The sequence below is a fragment of the Phyllostomus hastatus genome, unplaced genomic scaffold (assembly GCF_019186645.2).
Source record: "Phyllostomus hastatus isolate PE091 unplaced genomic scaffold, TTU_PhHast_1.1 phas_contig_210, whole genome shotgun sequence".
In the NCBI taxonomy this organism is placed as follows: domain Eukaryota; kingdom Metazoa; phylum Chordata; class Mammalia; order Chiroptera; family Phyllostomidae; genus Phyllostomus; species Phyllostomus hastatus.
This window is the reverse complement of record NW_025333737.1, coordinates 14473794-14496430: the sequence shown is the minus strand read 5'-3', so window position 1 is coordinate 14496430 and position 22637 is coordinate 14473794. Positions and strand designations below refer to the sequence as shown.

General features: G+C 53.4%; 3 protein-coding genes across 18 annotated transcripts in view; 1 reads left to right on the top strand and 2 right to left on the bottom strand.

Annotated features, from left to right (window-relative positions):
* MAP3K3 (mitogen-activated protein kinase kinase kinase 3) overlaps window positions 1-3283 on the top strand; it is a 61287-nt gene extending 58004 nt beyond the window's left edge. For all 5 annotated transcript variants that reach the window (XM_045836006.1, XM_045836005.1, XM_045836009.1 and 2 more), the window contains one exon: window positions 534-3283. In XM_045836006.1, coding sequence (XP_045691962.1) covers window positions 534-762 — 229 coding nt within the window. In that variant the 3' untranslated portion in view covers window positions 763-3283. The remainder of the gene's footprint in view (window positions 1-533) is intronic.
* Window positions 3284-4554: 1271 nt separating this feature from the next.
* Window positions 4555-6973, bottom strand: LIMD2 (LIM domain containing 2). 2 transcript variants are annotated; one of them, XM_045836011.1, is made up of 5 exons: window positions 6835-6973; window positions 5936-6089; window positions 5756-5800; window positions 5535-5674; window positions 4555-5441 (listed from the first exon to the last, which is right to left on the bottom strand). In XM_045836011.1, the coding sequence occupies exons 2-5, from the start codon at window positions 6035-6037 to the stop codon at window positions 5282-5284; spliced, it is 447 nt and encodes a 148-aa protein (XP_045691967.1). In that variant the 5' UTR covers window positions 6038-6089; window positions 6835-6973; the 3' UTR covers window positions 4555-5281. The 2 variants fall into 2 exon arrangements, with proteins under 2 accessions (XP_045691967.1, XP_045691968.1); XM_045836012.1 differs by having other exon boundaries at window positions 5996-6089.
* Window positions 6974-9824: 2851 nt separating this feature from the next.
* STRADA (STE20 related adaptor alpha) overlaps window positions 9825-22637 on the bottom strand; it is a 31364-nt gene continuing 18551 nt past the window's right edge. For all 11 annotated transcript variants that reach the window (XM_045837439.1, XM_045837443.1, XM_045837445.1 and 8 more), the window contains 9 exons: window positions 19071-19173; window positions 18528-18649; window positions 16997-17105; window positions 16754-16877; window positions 14724-14895; window positions 14089-14193; window positions 11918-12159; window positions 11573-11615; window positions 9825-11309 (listed from right to left, as the gene is read on the bottom strand). In XM_045837439.1, coding sequence (XP_045693395.1) covers window positions 11157-11309; window positions 11573-11615; window positions 11918-12159; window positions 14089-14193; window positions 14724-14895; window positions 16754-16877; window positions 16997-17105; window positions 18528-18649; window positions 19071-19173 — 1173 coding nt within the window. In that variant the 3' untranslated portion in view covers window positions 9825-11156. The remainder of the gene's footprint in view (window positions 11310-11572; window positions 11616-11917; window positions 12160-14088; window positions 14194-14723; window positions 14896-16753; window positions 16878-16996; window positions 17106-18527; window positions 18650-19070; window positions 19174-22637) is intronic.

Genomic DNA, 22637 nt, shown 5'->3' with positions numbered 1-22637 from the left:
GTGACAAGGGAAGCAAGAGGGTGGGGTGAAGTATTAAAGGGGCCTTGAGCCAAGAAATGAAGGCAGCCTCTAGAAGCTGGAAAAAGCAAGGAAATTATCCCCTCAGCTTTCGGAAGGAACCATCCCCACTGAGACCTTTAGCTCAGTGAGATGGGTTTTAGACTTCTGACCTCCAGAACTATAATGAATTTGTATCATTTTTCATGCCATTAGGTTCATGGTAATTTGCTACAGTGGCAATAGGAAGGTAACATAGTTATCCGGGAGTTCTTTCTGTTGATACTAGGTGGTTCTCTTCCCCAGTCTCAGGAAGTACCCAGGTTGGGTATAGGTTAACGAGGCCGGTGTGGACTAGGCCAACAGTGCTTTGAAGCTTCTTCTGGCCTTGGGGACCCTCTATATTGTATCCACTCTCAGCTTCGTTCATTCTGCCTCAGTGTGTTCTGAGAAAAGCATCTCATTTTACAACAGTGGGCAGGGCAGCTGGGAGCCTGGGGCTGTCCAATAGGTGACCTGGGGTTCTCTCTCTCCAGGAGCCTGGGCTGCACTGTGGTAGAGATGCTGACAGAGAAACCACCTTGGGCAGAGTATGAAGCCATGGCCGCCATTTTCAAGATTGCCACGCAGCCCACGAATCCTCAGCTGCCCTCCCATATCTCTGAGCACGGGCGGGACTTCCTGAGGCGCATTTTTGTGGAGGCCCGCCAGAGACCTTCTGCCGAGGAGCTGCTCACACACCACTTTGCACAGCTTGTGTACTGAGCTCTCAAGGCCCTGCTGCTGCTGGCCGCCCCTGCTGCATGGGCAAGGGGCTGCTGTGGGGCTCAGCAGAGTTGCTGCTTCTCCCAGGCAAGGCTGTGGACCGTGGAGCTACAGTCAGCCAGCGTTTGTCTGTGCCCCTTCTGCCACTGGGGCTCAGAACGAGGGTGGGGCGGCTGCAGCCTCACGGACTGGAAGCCCCCAGCCTGCCAGACCTGAGAGCTCCAGCCTCATCAGCTCAGCGTGGAGGGTGAGGGGCTAGGAACAGTGTGCGAGGCGCTGCAGGCCCCACCCCTGGGGCTGTGTCCTGACACTGCAGTCAGCACCAGCGTCCATCTTGTGCCATCTTGGGGGCACATGATGGACAGGAGGGTCCGAATAGTGTTACTTTCATTCAGAGTGTTACTTTGTTTCTCCTCCCCATGTCTGGAGATCACCAGGGCATCTCTGGGCTGGATGAGCCCACCCAGGCCTGAGGTAAAGCCCAGCAACCCACAGCCAATGGAAGGCAGAGGCCTGGGCTGCACTCTCCCTCGAGCCTCCAGGTCAGCTTTGCCAGTCCCTGTCCTTACCAAAGATGAATGAAGCAAATGTTATGCTGCCTTATTCAGGGGAGGAGGAGCCCGTCCTGCCTACCCCTGTGACCCTGCCTTCCCAAGCAGGGGCCTGAGATGTGGAACTGCCCCACTGAGGGGGCAGTTTTGTCAATGCAATTGTCTCTGTTTTACAAATTGGAGTCACTCTTATGCTGTGCCCAGTTTTTGAACTGGAGACCGTGGGCCCTCTGGGCTCTGAGTACCCCTGCTATGGGCTCAGGCCTTAGGCTGGATTGGAAAGAGCTGAAGGTAATGGCCTTTGTGCTCCTGGCCTGGCATCTGTTCCCCCACTGCATCAGACAGGAAGATGGACAGTGCGCTGAGAGCCTCTGACCCAGCCGGCCACCCTGCCCTGAGCAAGGCACTTAGGCTGGCCAGGGGAGCTCCATTAGGCTGTCTGTGAATATGGTCCAGCTGGGCCAGACCCTCTCCCACTGGTAGAAGGGAGAGCCCCTGTGCCACCGATCATGTCCATAACCGCCAGCTCTGTTCGTCCTTGGCCAGCCTTGCCCGTCCCCATGAGGTTTCAGCCTCTTTCTCTTCTTGCTCCTCCCTTGGGGGAGGAGTGGCAACAGGGGTCTGGGAGCCAGTATCTCCAAGCAGCTTAGAGTTGGCCTTATTTACCTCAGCCTGGGCGCTGGTCCTTTTTTCCGGCCCCTCCCCTCCAAAATGTGCCTATTGCTAGAGCTCCTCCCTCTCAACACCCAGTTTCCTTGGGAGTTGTCATTAAAGGAAAAAAAAAAAAAAAAAAGCCAGTGCCCAGGGATGGGCATCTCCAGGGAACTGGGGATCAGCGCCAGGCAGCTCATTGCCAGCCATGCCCACTTCCCCAAGGGCACCAGAACAAGCCAAAGCCTTCGTTGTATGTTGACGATGCACTTTTATGAATGTAGTTTCTATCGCTGTTTTTAGCCTTTTCACATCATGTAATGTGAGGCCTTGTACTTGTTAATTTATATCTCAGATCATATTTGATGGTTTGTATATATATCACTTCTAGACTGTTACAGGTGATGGACACCTCAAGAGAGAAAAAAGGAAAGCCGGTTTTGCAGGAATGTGTTGCATGGTGCCAACTGGGCCTGGGCCTATTTTCATCTTTTTCCCCTGGGGGTCTCTGCCAGGCACCCCCAGCCCAGCCCTAAGACAGCGAGCATGTGCTCCTGTCTCCACCTCGGCCCTTGCCCAGGGTGGGGACCGGGCCCCTCATCTCGACCAAAGCTGCCCAGTGGCAGCTCGGCCTCTTCACGACCCCATCCTGATGGCTCCACCACTCTTCTTGGGCTCACACCCGTCTCACCCCCATTTCCCAAGGGGAAACAGCATGCGCGGTGCAGGAGCTGACAAGATGAGACGACTCTGTGTCCCAGGTTCAGGCTCTCACAGAGCCCCCATTCCCAACCAACCCCCCCCAAGGGTCTTAACCTCACAGGGAATGTGTTTTTAAGAACGAATTTGCAAATAAGCCAACCCTGCACTCCAAAATAGACCCTGATTTTTCTGTGTGCCCAAAACTGTGGACATGCTGGCTCAGCATCCTCAGGACCAAGCTGTTGCTTAATTTTAATTTATTATTAAATAATCCAGATGACAAGTTGTGGGCTCAGAATGGTCTGGGCCCAAAGGTTCTGAAGGGCAGTCTCCTAGCAGCCCCAGGGTTGCTGTGGGAAGGGCCAATGTGCTGTTTGCTTATCATTCTGTGGGGCATGTCAGCCTTGGCCAACGCAACAGAGGCCAACACTGGGGACAATCTGTCCTCTGCTACCCTCCTGCCCCTCCCACCCACTCCGCTCTGTGTCTGTGTCTGAATTGTGGATTGTGCAGAAGAACCTGCAGCCATAGTTATCTGACTATATCTTGACCGAGGGCTTGCAGAGCAAAGCCAGGCCAGTGTCGCGCATTACTTAAAATAAAAGGGATCATTTATACCAGAGGGGTCCTGTGGCAATGCTTTTGGTTGAAGTGTGGAAGGAGCAGACATTTGCCAGAAAGGGGCCTGGTATAGTGTCTGGCAACAAACTTGGGTGCCTCAGTGGAGAACTTGTAATGATTCCAAGAGGGGGTGTTAGAATTGGATGACTTGGCTGGTACCACTGCTAGCTCAGAGATGGCACCCCCTTCTCTCGCTCCCAGGAGCATCGCAGAGGGCAGTTTGTCAGCCCCGAGTGTCACCAGTTGTCTGGGTTCCCAGCTCCTTTGTGACATCTAGTAGTCTTCCCAGCCCAGAGGACTCTCCTTGGTCCCGTCCTTTCAAGGAAGGAATCAGATGCCTCCAGGAACCAGCTCACATTCCCCCCAATCTGCTGTTGCTTAGCTTCGAGCAGGAAGAGACCATCCCTGTCCTCATCTGAAGCTTCTGGTGCACTCAGTGCACCCACTCTGCCACTTCAAGGGGCATTGTCTACCTCAATAGCACAATGACCCATTTGCCACCAGAGCTTAAGGCCTAGCTCCCTACCCTGTCCTTTGGGCACGAGATCACTTAAGAACTTGAGTTGTATGGTGCAGTGGCAGCAAATCCCCAGGAATCTGCCCTCTTGCTCAGGCAGTTTCAGGAAATCAGGACAGTTGGGTCTGGGTCAGGACAACCCACCCTCCTTTCCTTTATCCCATTGATGGGGAATGGGGTCTTAGATCCTCCAAGCTTGCCTTATTTGTCATCCCCTCAGAAGAGCAGACAAGCTACTTGGACTCCCTGGGACAGGGACTAAGGTGGCTCTAGCACCAGACCTTGAAAAGGCAGGGCAAGATAATAGATGGGGGAGGGGTGCAGACACTGGGAAACTGACTGCACTTGCTGGATCTGCCCATTCCCTCCATCCCTTGCTGATTTCCAGGGCAAAGGGGGCCCAGACCAGGGCTCAGCAGGAGTCTCGCCTTGTACCCCAACATACTGAAGCGCATTGCAGCCAGGCACGATCACACACTGGTAGACTGGCCCTCTTAGCCAACACAAGGCTGAAGGACAAAGAAGTTTTGGTTATAAACACACTCTGGGTCTAACAGCATGGAGAGCCTGGCTGGGACAGGGACACCCTTTCACTCGGGCTGGCTGCTATTTCTGACACTCATCACTGCTCCCTGACAAGGCCAGATGTGCTCTGAGCTGACCCTGTTCCCCCTCTTCACCTCTGCATGGTGAGTCTGTGCCCTTCCTTCCACAAAGACCCCCATCAGGCCACATAATACAGAGTCAGGATCCGTTGAAACATGTTTAAAACAGGGTTGATCACAACAGAACCAGCAGAAACAGGAGAGAAGGGAGTGTGGCTGCTGCCAGTCTCTGGCTCTCAAGCTGGCAGGTGCTTTAGCTTCTGTTGCTCGATGCCAGTGGTGCGAGATGGTCCCAAGCCCCACTGGGGCCTGCCCTGCCTTGCTTCGCAGGGAGGGCAGGGCTGCTTCACTTCCCCTCCCCTCCCCCACGGAGCCCTGGTGGGCATTCTGAGGCCCAGCAGAAGGCATGCTGCCTCTCCTTCCTCCAAAGTCTCCATGGCTCAGAACCAGGCTAAGGGCAGAGGTAGATGGGGAGACATGGGGGCCACACAGGACCCCAGGTGGCAGTGAGGGAGCTTAGGACCCTGAGGGGAACATGCTGACTCCTAGTTGGAGAAAAGGCACCTAGATAAGGAAGCTGGGCTTGGGGGCCTCCAAGGGAGCCAGGGGGTGAGGTTGGGTAGGCTGAAAGAAGCAGGAAGCAGGGAGCAGGGTGGTGGGCAACCCTCTAATCCTGGTTCCCAAATCCCAACCCACTGAGAAAGAAGGAATCCTGGAGCAGAGCCCTGCCCCTGTAACCCTCTGCCTGAGCAAAACAGCCTCATCCCATTCCCACCCTGCCTCCCCACCCAAGCCCAGGTCCGATCTCCTTCCCACACTTCCCACCATCCTGCTGCAGGCCCTCTACAGAGGGAATGGATGGTCAGAGGGCCTCAGGCTGTCTTGGTGCTGGTGTCCACCTCCTTGTGGGCCCAGAGCTCCTTGTGCTGCTTTCGGCCGAAGCCTTCATCGTAGTTGCCTTTGCTCTTAAACAGCTGCTGAAAGTGGGGCTTGCAGTAAAATTCCCCGTGCAGTGCCGCGTAACTGCCCAGGCTGCAGAGGCAGAACAGCTGTGGTCAGGTCAGGTCAGGGCTGGCAGGTGAGGGCGAGGGCGAGGGCAAGGGCCAGGGCAGGGCAAAGGCGCACCTCAGCTTGGTGTGACAGTGCTTGCAGCAGAAGCAAGAGTTGTGGAAAATGAGCTTGTCTGCCACCAGCCGCTCCATGGGGTACACGGTCTTCTGGCAGGCAGCACAAGTCTCCTTCACCTGGGCGCGAAGGCTGAAGGACTGTCGAGGGGAGAGACTCAGCCAGGGGTCTGACCAGCGCCCATCCCTTCCTCCCCCTACACCCCACTCTCACGGCCCTACCTTGGAGCGCTGAACGGTGCTGGGGCCACAACCGCCTTTGGCTTCCTGAGGGGAGAGGGCCAGTCAGGGCAGGGGCAGCAGAGAGATGCCCCAGACCTTCACTGGGGTCACCAGCCCAGCTCCCAGGGGCACTCAAGGGGAAAGGGGCAAAGGGTGGTAGGCAAACACACCGCTCCTCACCCCTTCATCCCCAAGCCAGACACCTGGTCGGGGTGTCCTCCCACCCGGCTGATCACCTACAGGAGAGGGGGTGGCCTGGGCGGCTCCTGCAGCCTGGAACATGGCTGGTTGGAAGTGATGGAGGCCTGGGTGGAGACGCGGCACCCGCTGGGTTCTGCAAGGGGAAGTCGGTCGGTTGGGCCCCACAAGTCCTTCCCCAGCCAGCAGGGTGGGGGTGGGGGTGTTTACAAGCAGGGGGCTGGGGGCTGTGGTTGGGACTTTTTCTAAGTCATTTCCTGTTGCTCTGGGTCTTGCCACTTCCGCCCTCACCCACCTCCCCCTTCTCCCGCCCGCCCCCCACGCTGCTCCCCAAGGGCCAGGGGTCCCTGAGTGGAAACGTGTATCGGGGGATGAACACAGCGGGTGAAGACGGGGGCTGCTCCGCAGCCGCCCAGAGCGCCCCGAGGACCAGGACCCCGCATGCGGTGGGGGTGGGGTGAGAAAGGTCAGGAGAGGGCGGGCGGGGCAGGGCCGCGGCGACAACCCGCTGCCCTGGCCTGACCCCAACCCTACGCAGCCCAGCCCAGGGCCGAGGGCGCCGAGGCCGGGGGCGCCCACAGCTCGGCTGACCCAGCCTCTGGACAGCGCTGTCCGGCAGCCCCGCGCCTCGGCCCCCAGACCCGCGTGGACCGGCCCCACACCGGGGCCCCCCGCGGGCCCAGCCGAGGGGGTTCTTGGCCCCGTTCCCGCCTGGAGGCCCGCCCGAAGGCCAGCCGCTAGCCTCAGGGCCCGGGCGGCAGCGACAAGCAGAAGCGCTCTGGGGACCCCGGAGAGGCGGCTCCCGCAGCCCCCACCTAGGCGCCCTGATTTGCGAACCGGCTGCAGACCCCTTCCTCCAGCCACACGCCCGCGTATCTCACCGGGTCCCGGCCTGGGCCGCCGGGCGGGGGTTGGTCTCCGGGGGGCGCCTCGAGTGCGAAGTGGGCGCGGGTGCGAGCTGCCGCCGCCTGCCTGTGGTCCCCGAGCCGACGCCGCCGCCGCCGCCTTATCGCGGCGCCGCCCCCGCCGGCCCCCGCCTCGCGCCCGCCCATTGGCTCCGCCGCGCCCGGCGCCGCCGCCGACCCCCTCTGCGCTTTGTCTTCCCCTCGCTCCCTCGCTCGCGGTCCCCGCCTTTGTCTGCCCCCCGCCCCAACGCCCGCTCGCGGCGCCCCGCACCTCCCCTCAGGCCCCGCGCTCGCGGGCCCCAGAGAACGGGCCGCTCGGCCCGCCCGCCCCCTAGGGGGAGGCAGGGACGGGAGCCCCGGGGCCCTGCACTACGAGCCTCAGGGCGGGGATGAGTCCGGGACGAGACGCCTGGGGTCGCAGGGCAAAAAGCGCTCCCGGCGAGGCTCCTTCGGCAGAAGGGGAGTACCGGGCTTCGCCTGGGCCTGCTGCCTCAGTTTCCCCTAGTTGGCCTTGGAGGGCGCAGGCCCGACGGCCTCCTTTCTTCCCGGAGTTCCGTGGGCCCTGCAGCCTGATAGACCCCGCGGGGACCGCCCGGGAGGCCCGGCCTGTGCCAGTGGCTCCCACGCCCCCTGGGGTTGCTCCGCGTGCAGGGCTGCCGAGGAAGATGACAGCGGTGGCTGGGGCGTGCGGTCCCGCCACGCGCGGCCGCGGGGCTCCGAGGTAGAGCCTGCGCCTCACGGAGGGCTCTGGGACCTCGGTGTTCAGTCACCTTCACCTGCCCACTCTCCGCAGGGTCGGCCTGCACGAGGGTCCGGGGGGACCACCACCCCATAGCGCCATCTCCTGCGACCCTCAAGACTAGGGGCCCGGGAAGCTGCTGCCTTAGGTGTCCCAGAGTACTTGCTCTCCGAAAGCGTTTCTGTGGCCAGATTTTGTGGGGTTAGTCACCCCGGCCCTTGCGGGCATGTGCCCTGCCAGGCGTCAGGACACCCCTTTCAGGGAGAGAGATTTCCATCAAGGCGAGCAAACCTCGGTGCGCCCAACCCTCACCGGAGGCAAGGGAGCGAGTCCTGGAGTCTGCAGTGATCCGTTCCCTGTAATGGGGCTGGTGACGCGGGCCGGGTGAGAAGCGCCCCGACTCGACTCGACCGTTCACTCCCTGCTTCGAGCCGGCGCCCCGCTGCCCGGCCCCCCCACGACGGGTCTGAGGCAGGCGCCCGAGAGACAGGCGGCCATCCTTCACGTGGGGCAGAGCCTCGCTGCGCGGGAAACAGGCCGGAGCAGCCTCCTGGACGGGCCTCTGCCTGGAGGGTAGGGGGCCTGCCGGGCACCCGGGACTGCAAAGCCCTGCCTGCCCCCGGGATGGAAGCTGTTTCTCGAAGCACAGCCCTGAACACGGCGTGTGCCCACACGGTGCAGGAATAGAACTAGCGGCCCCGGAGCGCGGCCCACACACTCGCCCGGGAGCAGAACAGCGCGGCGGCCGCACCTGGCCCACTCAGCTCTCCCACCCTGCGTTCCGCTTCTCCGCAGCCTCCCGCGCCTCTCCGGGGGGTTTGTGTTCGGGTTGAGCTGCAGGCCTGAGGGCTGCCCGGATGGGGTGTGTGTGAGAAACTTCAGGCCGAGTTTTCACACCCGTCATCAGATTCTCAAAGGGGGCGGTAGTGATTTCAGAAGGGTGAAGCCCTGGGGCAGAAGCAGCGGCCCAGCCCCAACCCTGAGGCCCCCTTGCCCGGCCCGGGGCAGTCCGTGGGCTGAACTGCAGGCGGCTGCCAGAGCCAGCAAAAGGAGCTGACAAGGTGAAGAAAGCAGTTTACAGGCCAAGTAAACCGTCTGATGATGATGTTAAGAAAAGGGAACTTGAGGTTTAAAGGAAAAAAAATGAGCTGGGCAGAGGAGAGGAGAGTTGAAAATAAATGTGACCTGGCCTTCTCACTGCATTTCAGGTCTCCCCACCCCACCTTGGGGTTGGAGTCATTCTTTCACATCAACCCCTGTAACTGCCCAAGGTTTCGTTCGTTCTTTATTTTTATCCTCATCACCTGAGGACATTTTTTCATTGCTTTCAAAAAGAGGAAGGGAGAAACAGAAAAACACCAATGTGAGAAACATTGATTGGCTGCCTTTTCATGTGCGCCCTGACTGGGGATTGAATCCATAACCTGGGTAAGTGCCCTGACCGGGAATTGAACCCACAACCCTTTGATCTTCCCGTCGCCACTCCAAGCAATCTCTAAGCAATTGAGCCATACTGGCCAAGGCCATTTTGTTATTTTTTAAATCGGTGTTACAATTTCTGAGGAAAGGGAAAGTGAGAACATTTGACAGCTTCAGGGAAGGAGGGGCACTTCCTTAACCTGACATTTGAAGTGCCTCACCCAGAGCAGGGCCCCTGGCCAGAGGGACGGGGAGGCAGGTGCCAAGCTGCGGCACACGCAGGCAGGAAGCACCTCGGAGACCCAGGTTGGAGTCCCCCCCTGGCCTGGCCTCTCTGGCTGCCAGCCAGCATGATAGGGCAGGGCGCCGGTCTGGTTCTTAGGTTACCTGCTCTTCTGGTATTAGTTCCAGTGGTAAGGAGACACCACAAGTCATGTTACAAAAAAAAAAACCCTCCACCCCCTTTCCTGCCAAAGGTGAGCATCTTCTGCCTGGACTCCTGGTGGCCCAGAGGTGGCCCTGCAGAGGGGCTGGTCTCTGGCACCTGTCGGGGTGTCCAGGCTTTCAGCGTCTCTGGGCCACACTGGAAGAGTTGTCTTGGGCCACATGTTAAATACACTGTGATATGTAATCACGCACCCACAAAAATCTCACGGTGTTTTAAGTAAATTCATGATTTTGCATTGGGTGGCCTTCATAGCCATCCTAAGCTGCATGTGACCCACAGCCTGCAGGTGGCAGACCTTTCCAAAACCAAAGTATTCTGATGGCCACACATTAATGTTAATAGTCTCTAAATTTTAGACAGTTAAGAGACAAATCTATTATGTGTTTTATTTAATCCTCACCTGACTACATGCTTATTTATTTTAGAGGGGAGGGAGGGAGGAAGAGGAAGAGAAACATAGATCAATGGTCGCCTCTTGTATGGGCCCCCAAACGGGGATCAAAGCTGCAACCTAGGTGCGCCCTGACTGGGAATCAAAACCACAGCCCTTTTACAGTTATGGGACAATGCTCCCACCAGCCGAGTCTATTATGGGTGTTGACAGAACTGGCATGCCCTGGCCAGTGTGGTTCAGTTGGTTGGAGTCCCTGCAGGTTCGATTCCCTGTCTAAGTTGAGGGTTTGATCCCCAGCCGGGTTGCGTCTGGGAGACAACCCATCGATGTTTCTCTCCCTTCATTTCTAAAAGCAATGAAAAAGTGTCCTCGGGTGAGTGTAAATGCATATTCACACACGTAAACAAAAGAACTGGTGTGTTGTGAGGCTGTCTGTCCACTGACAAGTCACTGCTGCGCTCCCATGAGCACTCGCGGGGCTGCCCTCGAACGGTGGACCCCGGGGTGGAGTGAGACGCGTTTGAGCCTGTGTGGCCACTCTCCAGAGGGGGCTCTGAACATTTTAATGTGTTCTGGCAACAGAACTAACACGGCACAAGGATGTGAGCCCCCTGGCTAGGTGAGACACCATGGCCCTCAGAGGAAGCACCGAGGCAGCGGCAGGAGGCAGTAAGATGGATGGACTCTGGGTGGGAAAGAAATGCTCTATGCAGACGAAGTATGGCAGGTTTCAGGTGTCAGGGCCCAAGCGATAACAAGGATCAGGACGAACTGCCCCAGCTTTAACCTGATGCTTAAAAAGGAAAACAAATGCCCTTCCCTCCAGTTATCAGGGAGAGGTCAGAGGAGAGAGGGCACAGATTGCCTACTGCTTGCCTCTCTGTGGACCCACAGGATCTGAGGGCACTGGAAAAGAATGGAATCTGGCTGGTAGGAGAACAAGAGTGAGAAGAGGAAGTCACAGAGTTCCCTGTGTCAGTGAGTCAAACCCCAGACTTGAACTTCAGCCCCCAAGGGCCAGCTTCTCTTCCTTCTGAAGAGGCCGCCAGAGCTCCCTGGGCTGGGAATGTCAGCTTTCTGGCCCGTCCGGATCCCTTGTGTCTCAGATGCCTTGGAGCAGTAGAGAAGTTTCTCTCCAGGAACTTCTCTCCGGTCAGCAAGCAGGCACCTCTCTGAGCAGAAATGCCCTCTCTACCCAATCTGCTCCTGAAGGACGGGAGTGTGGCCAGCACTCAGGAAGGGCCCCAGAGGCTCCCACGTCCATCCCATGCTGGGAGGTGAGCACCTTCTCCAGAGACTCAGAACTCCCAGTCTTCCACCTCCAGCTCTTCCAAGTTTGTTACTAGGCCAAAGATTCCACTGTGATCCTGAGACTGGCTGCCCTCAAAATTGGTGATTGGGTTGACGGGCCGAAGTAACTCAGGCAAAGCCTCTGAGGCGCGTCGCTTGATCTGGGGGAGGAGAGAGAGTGGGGATGGATCCTGTCACTCTGGGTCCCAGGACATCACGGAGCAAGGAGCCCAGTGACAGATGGGCCTTTGGAGTCAAGAGTTCCTATAAGCGGAAAAAGCAGCACCTTCAAGGGGCTTCAGAAAATGGTCATTTCTTTGATTTGAAGAGGAGAGAACACCCTAAAAACCCCAAAGCTAAGGGGACTGGGGGAGTTGAAACCACAGGCAAGAAAACAAGGGGCTTCAGGAAAATGCTACTGTACCTGCTTGAAAAAGGAATGGTTCAGGAGGGTGCTGGCACTGGGTCTGCAGAGAGGGAGGGAGGGAGACCAGCATCACCCTGGGCCCCCAACTTCCAAAATCCTGTTTCTTATACTTCACCCCAAGTGCCCCTCTGCTTCTTCCCTCAGCTCACTAAGAAAAGCAGCCAGAGCTGCTTAGCCTGGCTTCTTAGCAAACCCTTGGGCCGACCCCTCTTGCTATGGGGGCTCTGGACTCCTCTGGGGAACCCAGACTTTTACAGGACAGATGCATCCTCTCAAACCCTGCCTTAAACCCAGAGCCCCCACTGCTCCCTGGAAGGGCCACCCCCAGCCCAGCAGAAGCACCTTACGTCTGGGTTGCGCTGAAGGCACTGCTCCACGAAGTGGTGGAAGTGGGGGGAAAAGGTTCGGTGATAGGGGTGGGACAGCGAGTCACCATTGGAGGTCCTGGGGGTGCTGGTGGCCAGGCTCTCGTTGAGGCCAGAGTTGGCTGCCGAGCGTGAGGTGCTCATGGTCAGCTCCTCGGCGGGGATGGTGCTGGTGTCCAACAGGCAGGGCACGGTGCCGTTCAGTTTCTCCAGCAGCATCTGGAGAGGACAGAGCCAGGACTGGGCTGGAGGCCTAGAGAGTTTCTTCACAAATACACTTTTCCCAACATACAAACGTGATTTGGGGGAGTAGAGAAAGGACAGAAGTAGAATAAATAACTTTTCCAAAGGAGTGCTGGCCACTGGCTTGGCAGCCACACCCTAGCTAGGGTGTTGGAAAGGGGCTGCAAAACAGTGGCCCCTTCACCATGGCTAGAGGGAAGGGGCTCACAGCCTCCTCCCCTTTATAAGACATCAGATCCTTTTAACTGTGGGACCTCACCCTAGGGTGAAGGCAGCAGCTGGCTGGCTTTCTTTGAAGCCCAGCCCCAATCTGCCAAGCCCAGGTGGGTCTGATGGGGTCTATCAGGCTGCACCTGTAGTGCCACATCCTGGGCTGTCCCCGTGGCAGGCTGCACGGGAGCAGGATGCACAGGGACAGGCAAAGCTTGGGCAGCCTGCCTGAAAGCCCTCAGCCTCGGCACATGTAGAAGCAGCCCCATGCCGGGGATCGCTGTTCCAGTCCCCAGGGATTGCTCTGTCAGAGCCAGAACCCTGGAAATCTCTCAGGAGCTGTGATACTATAGTAGCCACTCGCCACAAGTGGCTCTTTATTTTTAAATGAATTTAACTTAGGTTTAAAACTCAGTTCCTCAGTCTCACTGGCCACATTTCACATGCCTAATAGCCACAGGTGGCTAGTGGCTACCATATTGGACAATGCAGATATAGAACATTTATGTCATTTCAGAAAATTCTATTGGACCGTGCTGTTTCTGGATCTGAACCTCTTATTCACCTTAAATAGCCTTTGAATTCTCTCCTGAGCATCTTTCTGTTAGTGCCTTATAGTTAGGTTTTCTAGATTCCAAGGTTGCCACACCCTCCTAGTCTACCAGATCTAATGCACCTGTTGGAGTGATCTTCCTCAAATACATTGTAGATCTGATGCTATCACTCCTGTGCCTAAAAGCCTTCAGTGACTCTCCGCATGCTTTGCGACAGGAACCAGATATCCTGGCATGGCACACGAAGCCGTGGTCTGCCCTAGCTCCCTCCTCCAGCCACATCACTCTGCCCGGCCCCAGGTGCACCTGTACTTCAGCCATTTACCACAACTTGCTGTTGCCAAGATCCCGTTCTTTCTTGACTCTGGGTCTTTGCACACGCTGTTTCCTCTGCCTAAAAGAGTTTCTTCTAGCTGCCATTCTTCAGTTAATTCCTATTTACCTTCAAGACTCAAGCCACCCCTTCCCAGAAGCCTCCCAGGCCCCCTGCTCTGCAGGGTTCCCTTTGGCCATTCCCGAGCTGCCCTCCTCCCCACAGGGCAAGCGGCTGTGGTTCAAGGGAGAGGCTCACTCAGACTGTGCAACCCTGCTCCCATCCCTCCCTGTTCCAGATCATGTCCCAGGTACCTGGGACCCAGGCAATCTTTGCCCCAATGACCCAAGTCTACTTCTTGGACTTCATAAAGCCTGACTTGATAGGCCTCTTCCCTGGGTCTATTGTAAGGGATGTGAACAGATGTCTGAGAATTCTAAATGAGAAACTGGTTTTCCATGTAAATTTATCAAGGTAGGGAGATGACGTATTTCATAAAGTTATAAAAATATGTGAGCTTGATTTGCACATTTTCAATAGACACCCGGTCTGCGGGCCTCCCTTCCACCTCCATGCCAGGCCCTGCAATCGCTGCAGCGGGCCTGCCCCTGAGCTCCCTCCCCCGGCCCCCACTGGCACAGCAAGTATCACGCAGAAGTCAACAGTTACGAAAGCATCATCCTGGGTGAGCTCTTGAAGGAAGAAACTGTCTCTCATCTGAAGATCCCTGGCGGGTGTCCTGAGTGTGGCACGTACTCAGTGAGCACTTGTGGAAGGAGGACAGGCAGGCAGGCAGGCAGGCAAGCAAGCGCTGGGCTGTAGGCTTACCTGGGTGGCAGGCATGTCCTTAAAGGGCACATGGCCGTTGGCCAGCTCACAGGCTGTGATTCCCACACTGTAGATGTCAGACTTGGCATCATAACCCTGAAGATTCTAAGTTGGGAGAAAAATGCCACACGTAACTCCACTTTAGCCTTGGTCATTGTTCTAAGAACAGGGTAGAGCAAATACTGAGGAGAGGGAAAGAATGTCCCCAAATCAGGACCATCTGCTAAGACCCTCTTTGCTACACCACTGAAGGGGACGGCTCCGTGGGAGAACCGCCTGTGTGGTGGTGCTATGCAACAAGCAGGGGGAAGTGTGGGGCCCGCGCTCCTGTGAGTGGAGGGACGGAGAGTGTGCCGAATGCTCCTTTCCCACAAGAAGCGGAGATCTCTGAAGGGAGCTGCAATAGTGTCAGGCACAGTTTGGGACTCCACAGAGGGGGAACGACTCCACCTGCCAGGGACACATCATACCCGTGCGAGAGGCCTCCCAGGTCTGTCAACAGGAAAGCCTCCCTCCAGGAGCCCGTACTGCACTCGGATGGACGCAGAGAACACCCCACCCCAGGAAAGTCCTGAAGGCTCCCTTGGGAAATCACAAGGTGGTGGGGTTGGGGCTCATCGGGACCTGGTGCAGACCTGCTGGAGGACCTCCGGGCTGAGCCAAGGCAGAACCTTGATACTGTACTTGGGAAAATCGTGGACCACACGTTGCCGCTGCCCGTGGCTGATCATGCTGAGGTTGCTGCGTAAACCGGACAGGTAGACCTTCCCATCCACGGAGATCAGAATGTGGCTGGCTTTCACACTCCTGGGGCGGGTCACATGGTGGGAGAAGGCTGTCATGGGGTGGCAGGAGCCCCTTCCACCGCAAACCTTTGGTCTTTACACACTAGATCCAGTCAGCTGTTTCCCTGGCCGTGCGTGTGTGTGTATATGTATTATACACATGTATATACATATTATATATACAAATATATTTTTGTGAGTTTGAAAAATATACAAAAAAAAGAAAATAACATGACCCCACTTACATATCACCAGATTTTAAAACATATTTATACTTTGTTAAAGTTCTTTTATGCTCACAGACCACTACTTCCCCTACTACCTACTACCGGTGACCTGTACTTTTTGTGTATTCTTGTCAAGTGTGTCATTGTTTTGTTTGCATGTATTTTTAATTTACCTAGTGCTACTGTGTTACGCATCCCATTCTTCCGTTGTCTCTAAGTTCTGTTTTGAGATCCATCCATGCTGCCATCTGCGTACACCTCATCTTTGCCTCTAATTGCCACCTACACTCTGGGGCGGGGCCTAACACTTACTCATCCACTCTTCCAGCACGGGACACTCGCACTGTCTCCCACCATGAATATGAACAATGACATTGCGTACACGGCCCCAGTGGGCGTGTGTGAGGATTTCTTCGCAGTGCACACCCAGAGGCAGCACTGATGGTCCCGGTTCCGAGCGACCCTGACTGGTTGCGTTGGGCCGTCTTCTGCTATACAGACAGGAGGCCCCACCTCCTTATCGCACTGGGTCTCACCCAGCCTCCAAATTATGCCACTTGTCTCTGCTGTATAAGCTGACATCTTGTTTTTGGTTTTGTTTCTTTAATTTATTTTTAGAGGGGAAAGGAGGGAGGAGACAAAGAAACACTGATGTGTGAGAGAAACATCGATCCGCTGTCTCTTGTATGCCCCTAACTGGGGACCTGGCCTGCAATCCAGGCATGTGCCATGACTGGGAATCAAACCAGCAACCTTTCAGTCCACAGGCCAATGCTCAGTCCACTGAGCCACACCAGCCAGGGCATCCTCCTGTTCTAATTTGCTTTTCTGATTATTGCTAGATTTGAGTGTATGTTCATATGGCTGTTAGTCTTTTGGGTTTCCTCTTTTATAAACTTCATATCCTTTACTCATGTCTCTATGACTTGGCTATCCTTCTCTTGGTGATTCCCAAGACTGCCTCGTTACTAATCTCCATGGATTTAGACAAAGCTAACGTCTTCCATGCTGTCACCCATTTCTCAGCTTTGTTCAAGGGGTCCTTTATCGGAGAGAAATCTTTAACCTTGATATAATCAAATACATCAAGTTTTTGTCTTATGTCTTGGGCTTCTATAATATTTAGAAGTTCTCCTATACTTTTAGCCTCAAAAATATTTCCTCACATTTCCTTGTAAGTCTGTGGTTTTACACCTGACATTTATTTAGGCCTTTAATCCCTCTGAGATCTTCTGTATGTGAAATTAGGCAGGGGTCCAGTTTTATAACCTTTCCTACTGTGAGCCGGTCTCCTGACACCATCTACTGAGCATTCTTTCTTCTCCCCAGCCCTCAGCATAGGGCCAACTCTGGGCTGGCTGCACACACCGGTTTGGGTGCCCCAAGGAAGAAGTGAGATGGGGGTGCCGCAGTCCACCTCAGCTGTCCCTCCCATACAAAACTCAGGACCACGTTGTTCAGGAAAGAGAAAGTCAGCAGCTCCAGCACCGACAGGCTAAGTGCTCTGTCCACCAACTTGGAGGCCAGGGCAGAATTCCAAGCCTGATTTACACTCTGGTTTCACTAACTTCGGTCAACCTTCCAGTGTTTACTCGAGGGCTCACGGGCACAGACTGCCACTCCTGTAAAGGGTGAATGCGCTCCAGAATGCACCTGTGTACGTATCCCATGTGGTGGATGTAGTCGAGGGCCTTGAGCACCCCCTGCAGGATGTAAGCGATCGCCAGCTCATTCATGCCATCCATGAAGTGTGTACAGATGAGATCTTTTGCGGAACCTGAAGAGAAGAATTATAGGGCGACAGGGAAGAGTAACAGGGAAGGAAACTGCACGTAAGCCAGCTGACAACAGAATTCTCAGAACGAACCCCTCTGCCAGCAGCCCTTTCCCACTCACCATATGCCATGAATGATGTGACAACCCATAGCTCGTTGTCTGCAATAAAGGTGGCTTGATACGGCAGGATATTGGGGTGGTTGAAGAGTTTAGAGACGTGAAGCTCCCCCTGAAACCAATGGTAAGCTGAAGTCAGAATCAAGGGGCACTGAGGAATGACACTCTACAGGAAGGTGGCAGCATGAATGATATAGGGACCTAGTACTTTCTTCTGGATGCTCTTCTCAGAGTCCTGAGAGCAGGCTAAGCAGGTGCCTCCAGGATGAGAGAAGCTGGCTCTGTTCTCTCTGCAGGGAAGGCAGCGCTGCTCTGCCAGCCCTGCCTACATTTGGCTCTGCCAGCCAATCCCAGACAGCCTCCAGAAACAATTCCCCACAGACAGGAAAACTGCTAGCAACACAGTTCACCCCCATGGAGGTGATGAAAACAGACTGTTGACTGAAGACTTACGAACTTCTAAGTTTAGCTCAGTTTCGAGGGTCAAGGCACAGAACTCTTGAAGATAAAAAAAAGGAAACAAGAAATATTTTCCTCTTATAAAGGAAAACGTAGCCAACAGAAACAAAGGAAGAAGGCATTCAAGAAAACGACAACTATTAATATGGAAAGCTATTTCTCCAGCAACTTCAGACTGAGAGATCGTTTCCTTAGGAGCAGCTATAGAAAGTGCAAGACCTATGCAATTTTAAAATTAATTTTGACAAAAGATGTGAAAAAAATTGGACAAGTGAACTCTAGAAACTCTAGGGCCCTGGCCTTTGGGATGTGAGCTGAGGCCAAACAGGCAGTACCTCCCGTTCTGCTCCACAGAATGTCCGACACGCTCTAGGACAAAGTCAGGTATGTGTTTCCCCAAATAACTCAGTTGGCTCTGACTTTCTGTCCCATCCTCCGATCTGCAAAACTACTCTGAATCTGTGAACTGGTATTAGAGCACCGTCAGATGAGCGTGATTTCAGAAAAACATTGTAAATAAAGAAGGGAAGGGGGTGCAACTACCTATACTGAAAATACGCTGACCCAGGCCCTAAATCCTAAAGGAGTTCCCAGAGCAAGCCTCCATCAGCCAAGGAGAAACTCAGTCTGCAGCCAGTCGTTAGACCTGCGGTCTCTCCTTCTCCAACAGAAAGGAGCCTCGGGCAAATAGGACGCTAAGAGCCACGAGATGGCCACCCGTGGCAGGGCAGGTTGCCCCCACCTGGAACAGAACTGCCTGGGTTTGAATCCTGCCTCTGCCACTTACTAGTGCGTGTGACTGTGGGCAAGTTACTTACTTAGCCTCCTAAAAATAAATAAATGAAGCACAAAGGACTCGCTGGAGAAAAGGGGACTATAAATTGGGCTGAGCAGTATTACAAAATCCTTAGTACCAACAGCCCAAGATTCTTCATTGAGACCGTGCACAACTTGTTGGCTCCGTCTACCTTCATTTCCTGCCAGTTACTTGCAGGAGACGGAGGTAAGACACACTTTGTAATTACTACTGGACCTAAGAGCCCACCCTCCAAATGTCACATTCACATCTTATTACCTGCAAGAATGTCACCATCTCGTTGGAACAGGCTTCTAGGTTAACCCTTCGGACCGTCACGTACTCTCCGGTTGGTTTGTACCTTGCTAGATTCACTGTCATCAGGTCCTCAAAGCCTTTGCCTACAAGAAAAGAGGAATGCCATCAATAAGGACAATACCAACAAAGGTCCTCTTCCTCCTTCAAGAGACTTGATTTTAAAAGAAAATTCAAGTTAAAACTTTTATTACTTTTACTTTCATGGCGGACAGTTCTTGGTTTTTCTCCTGTTAGTTCCTTCTCAGCCAGCCACTCGGACTGACTGTGGCCCAGGACACCACAAGTGTGCAGCCAAAGAGAAAAAACTGCAAGAGTTCCTTTCCTGGTAATACGACCTCTCTTCCCATACTTGTAAAAACAAAGCCAAAGAAGACCCGTAAAAGCCAGTTGTGTCACCACGAATCCTGCAAGTAGCTGACAGCCTCTGGCACACGTTCCGGGAGATGCTGGGAAGCTGCAGCCAAACCCCGGAGCGTGACAGTCGTGACAGCACTTGGACATTACCTATGATGGTGAGGAGCTCGTAACACCCTCCTTCCGGCAGAAAGCTACTCATGATCTCCTGCTTGGGGAAGGATGCTATCGACTCTGAGCTCGCCTCATTGGTCTAAAGAAAAAGAAAAAGAAGTTAATAAGATAAAATTGGGGGTGGGACAGAGGTGGGCAGGTGGTAATTCAGACCCACAAGGAGACTTGGCATCTAGACAAACAGAAATTCTGACTCTGGGGCAGAGAGCTGGTACCAGTACTCTCTGAGGAGAAATGTAGAGGAAAGCATCAGGGGCTGGACGTAGCCCTGGGACCGCAGCCAGTGTTGGCGCTATCCACAGATGAGGGTGGGGGACAAGGCCGGTTCCAGTCGGCTGTTGGTTTGCTTGTCCTTCCAACTGCCTCATTTGCCAAGAACTATAAACTTCTTTTAAAATTAAAAAATCATACTTTTTCAACTTTAACAGACATTTAGTATTGTATTATTTTCAGGTATACAGCATAGTAAAAACTGAAATTCTCACCTGGGGAAAGAAAGGCACATTAACAAAACAGAAGGGAGATGGGAAGGTGGGAGGGTCTCTTGCATTTCCTGTTGCATTAGGGTCCTATTTTTAAGGTCCTGACTATAAGATCCCAAAGATCACACACTCAACCTTGCTATAGAAGGTCTCCCTTGCTTTTGCTCTTTAGCAAAGCAAGACCCCACACCAGTCATTCCCTGACATTTCCAAGGGAAGCAAGAATACAGCCAACAGACACACTGGGCTGCGGGCGAGAAACAGATCTGTCAGGTCTCGGCCATCATCCCAGGCAGCAAGGGCGACCTGCTCCTTGCACCTGCCCACTCATGCTGCAAATGAAGCTGGAGCCCGGCTGTTTAGGATGCGGGCATCACACCACCACTGGCCTTCTGGGTTCCGAAGGGAAGCGCCCAGCAAAATACAGGGTGGACCAACAGCTCTTCCTTCAGCTTAACAGGCCCAGACCTAAATGAACTTGTAAGACTTAGGGGCTGTGTATTTTTCTTTCTTTTAGATCCTCTTTCTTTGGATGTGCACCTACCTAAAATGGAGAACCTTAGGCTACTTCATATTTCATATGCTGTGTCCATAAACCTGACCTCTACTCAGAAAGAGGTCTTTGTGAATGCACAAAAGGTTCTTGCCTCAGCACAAACCAGAACCGTGTGAATTGAGAATGTTCTGACATGGTGGCACCACCTCATTTAATCAATGTTGTAATTCTAATATTCATTTATATTGTTGTATTTAGCCAGATTGCACACCCATGCTATATAATTTCACCTTGGGGACATATCTCAATTTATCCATCCCAACATTGGTAGGCTTCTGGGTTGTTTTTCAGTTCTGCTACTCTGAACCGTGCTACTAGAAACACCTTTGAACGTGTCTCCTGACACATATATGCAAGAGTTCCTCTAAAGCTGATACCTAGGAATGGGAATGCTAGGTCACAGAGTATATGAACAGCCGACTTAACAAGATAATGCCATATTGCTTTGCAAAGTCATTATACCAAGACACTCTCCCACCAGCAAAGTGTATGTGTGTTCTTGTTGGCCCATCTTTTCCCCAACACTTGCTGCACTCGGACTTAATTTCTGTCAGTCTCATAGTCTCCTTGTGGGTCTGATTTACATTTTCCTGATTGCTAATGAAGTTGAGCATCTCTTCATATATTTATTGGCCATCTGGGTTTCTCCAAAGTGGAAATCCTTCTTTCTGTCTCTTGTCCCTTTTTCTACTGAGTTGGTTTAATGCAGGATTTCCCCAAAGTAGGCCCCACAGAACGTTGATTCTGGCAGTTAGGCATGAAAAAAGTCTATACATCCAATTAAGTTAGAAAATGCAGCACACTCTCTCTCAAGGAGAAATCACAAGGTGTATCTGCACCTTAAAGGCTTTGGAAAGTTCCATAGTAAGGAAACGTGTTCAACTTTCTTTAACCTAGCATTTCCCAAAGGTACTTGTCCAGAGAACCCTTTTGCGCCTAATATCTGTTAAATTTGGGAAAGCATAATTTGGGAAAGGCTACTTTAAGTAAAACATGTAGTATAATGCAAAGACCACAGGCTTAGAGAAGCCAGCCAGTGGCAGACTTGAACTCGGGTCTATCATATGCTCTGTGACCCTGGGCAAGTCACTCTCATCTCAAGGGATCTCCACTATCTCATCAGTGGAATAATTCCCACTTCATAGTGTTGTCATGATAATTAAATGAGGTATAATATGTAAGGAGTCTAGCACTGCCTGGTTTTCAGTAAATGCAAATTCTAGTCTCCTCCCTCTGCTGCTGACTACTTTTTGGTCACTCTCCTGCTCAACATAAAAGATGGACAAGAGAAAACAGAGAAGCCTATGTAGAGCTTGACTGACAGTTAAGGCTGGTTTGATCTGGGTTTTCAGATGTTCTGAAAACAAATTCTAGGCTCATTTAATGGCCACTGTAGCTTCTTGAAATAATCTCGTCTTCAGAATCATCCGAAGACACTGGTTACTACACACCAGGTGCCTCACGCAGGTAAGGGAGACATGGCCAACGCACAAAAACGGAGTAGCAATTTGAGCAAAAAGTTTAAACCAAAAGCTCTGAAATGGCGACTCCTCATTTGTTTAGAATTTACAAGCTGCATGCTAAATTAATCCTGAAGGGTCCCATCTTCTTACTCTTATATCTCTAACCTGCTCCTCATACCCTTGCTCTGCAGATCCTGTGTTCTCAAGTATCAGTCTACTCCTTGATAAAATCCAGGTGACCAGTTAACACAAGCCCAGGGGATTGCTTTCAGACCCAGCTGCCTCCTCTGGCCTGTGAGCATCCCCTTGCTTGGCCCCTGCCTGCTTCCAGGACTTCACCCTACACCACCTTCCCTTGACTCCTTACTGGAGCTTGTTGCTCCAGCCTGGGGAAACTTGCACTAGCTGTCTTTGTTGGGAATATTGCTGCCCTACTCCTTCCCTGCCCCTGCCATTTTCTCACGGTTGCTTCCTCCTTATTAAGGAGGTCTGAAAACATCGTTTATTCATTGAAGACTATCCAGTCAAAGTATATAGTAGGCTCTCAGCTTCTTTGTTATCTTGCTTTACTTTCTTCACAGTAGGTATCACTGCAGTCTTCTTATCTGTCACCTGTGTCCTCTAGTAGGATGCAGGCTCCACGAGGCCACAGACCGTGTTGTCTTGCGCACTGAGGCCTTGATCCCCAATGCCTACAACAATGTGGGCACATACTTAAAAATCATTTAAGCAAAGTTGGAACTGAGCAAGTTTCCTGCCCATGACCTCGTCATACCCACAGGCTGAAAAGGAGAGTAGGGTACCAGCCAGTTCCTTTGGAGACAGGGTTCAATACAAGGACCTATACTGGAAATGCCAGTCCTCATATAACACATTCTCTTGGGGGCATGGTATAGATCAGAATCTGTACCTGCATGTGAGAAAGTACAGCAGGTCCTCAAATAACGTCGTTTCATTCAATGTCATTTCATTGTAACATGGATGAGATGCTGTAAGGACTTAACTCTTGTTTATATTAATTAGTCTATGGTTATGCATTATT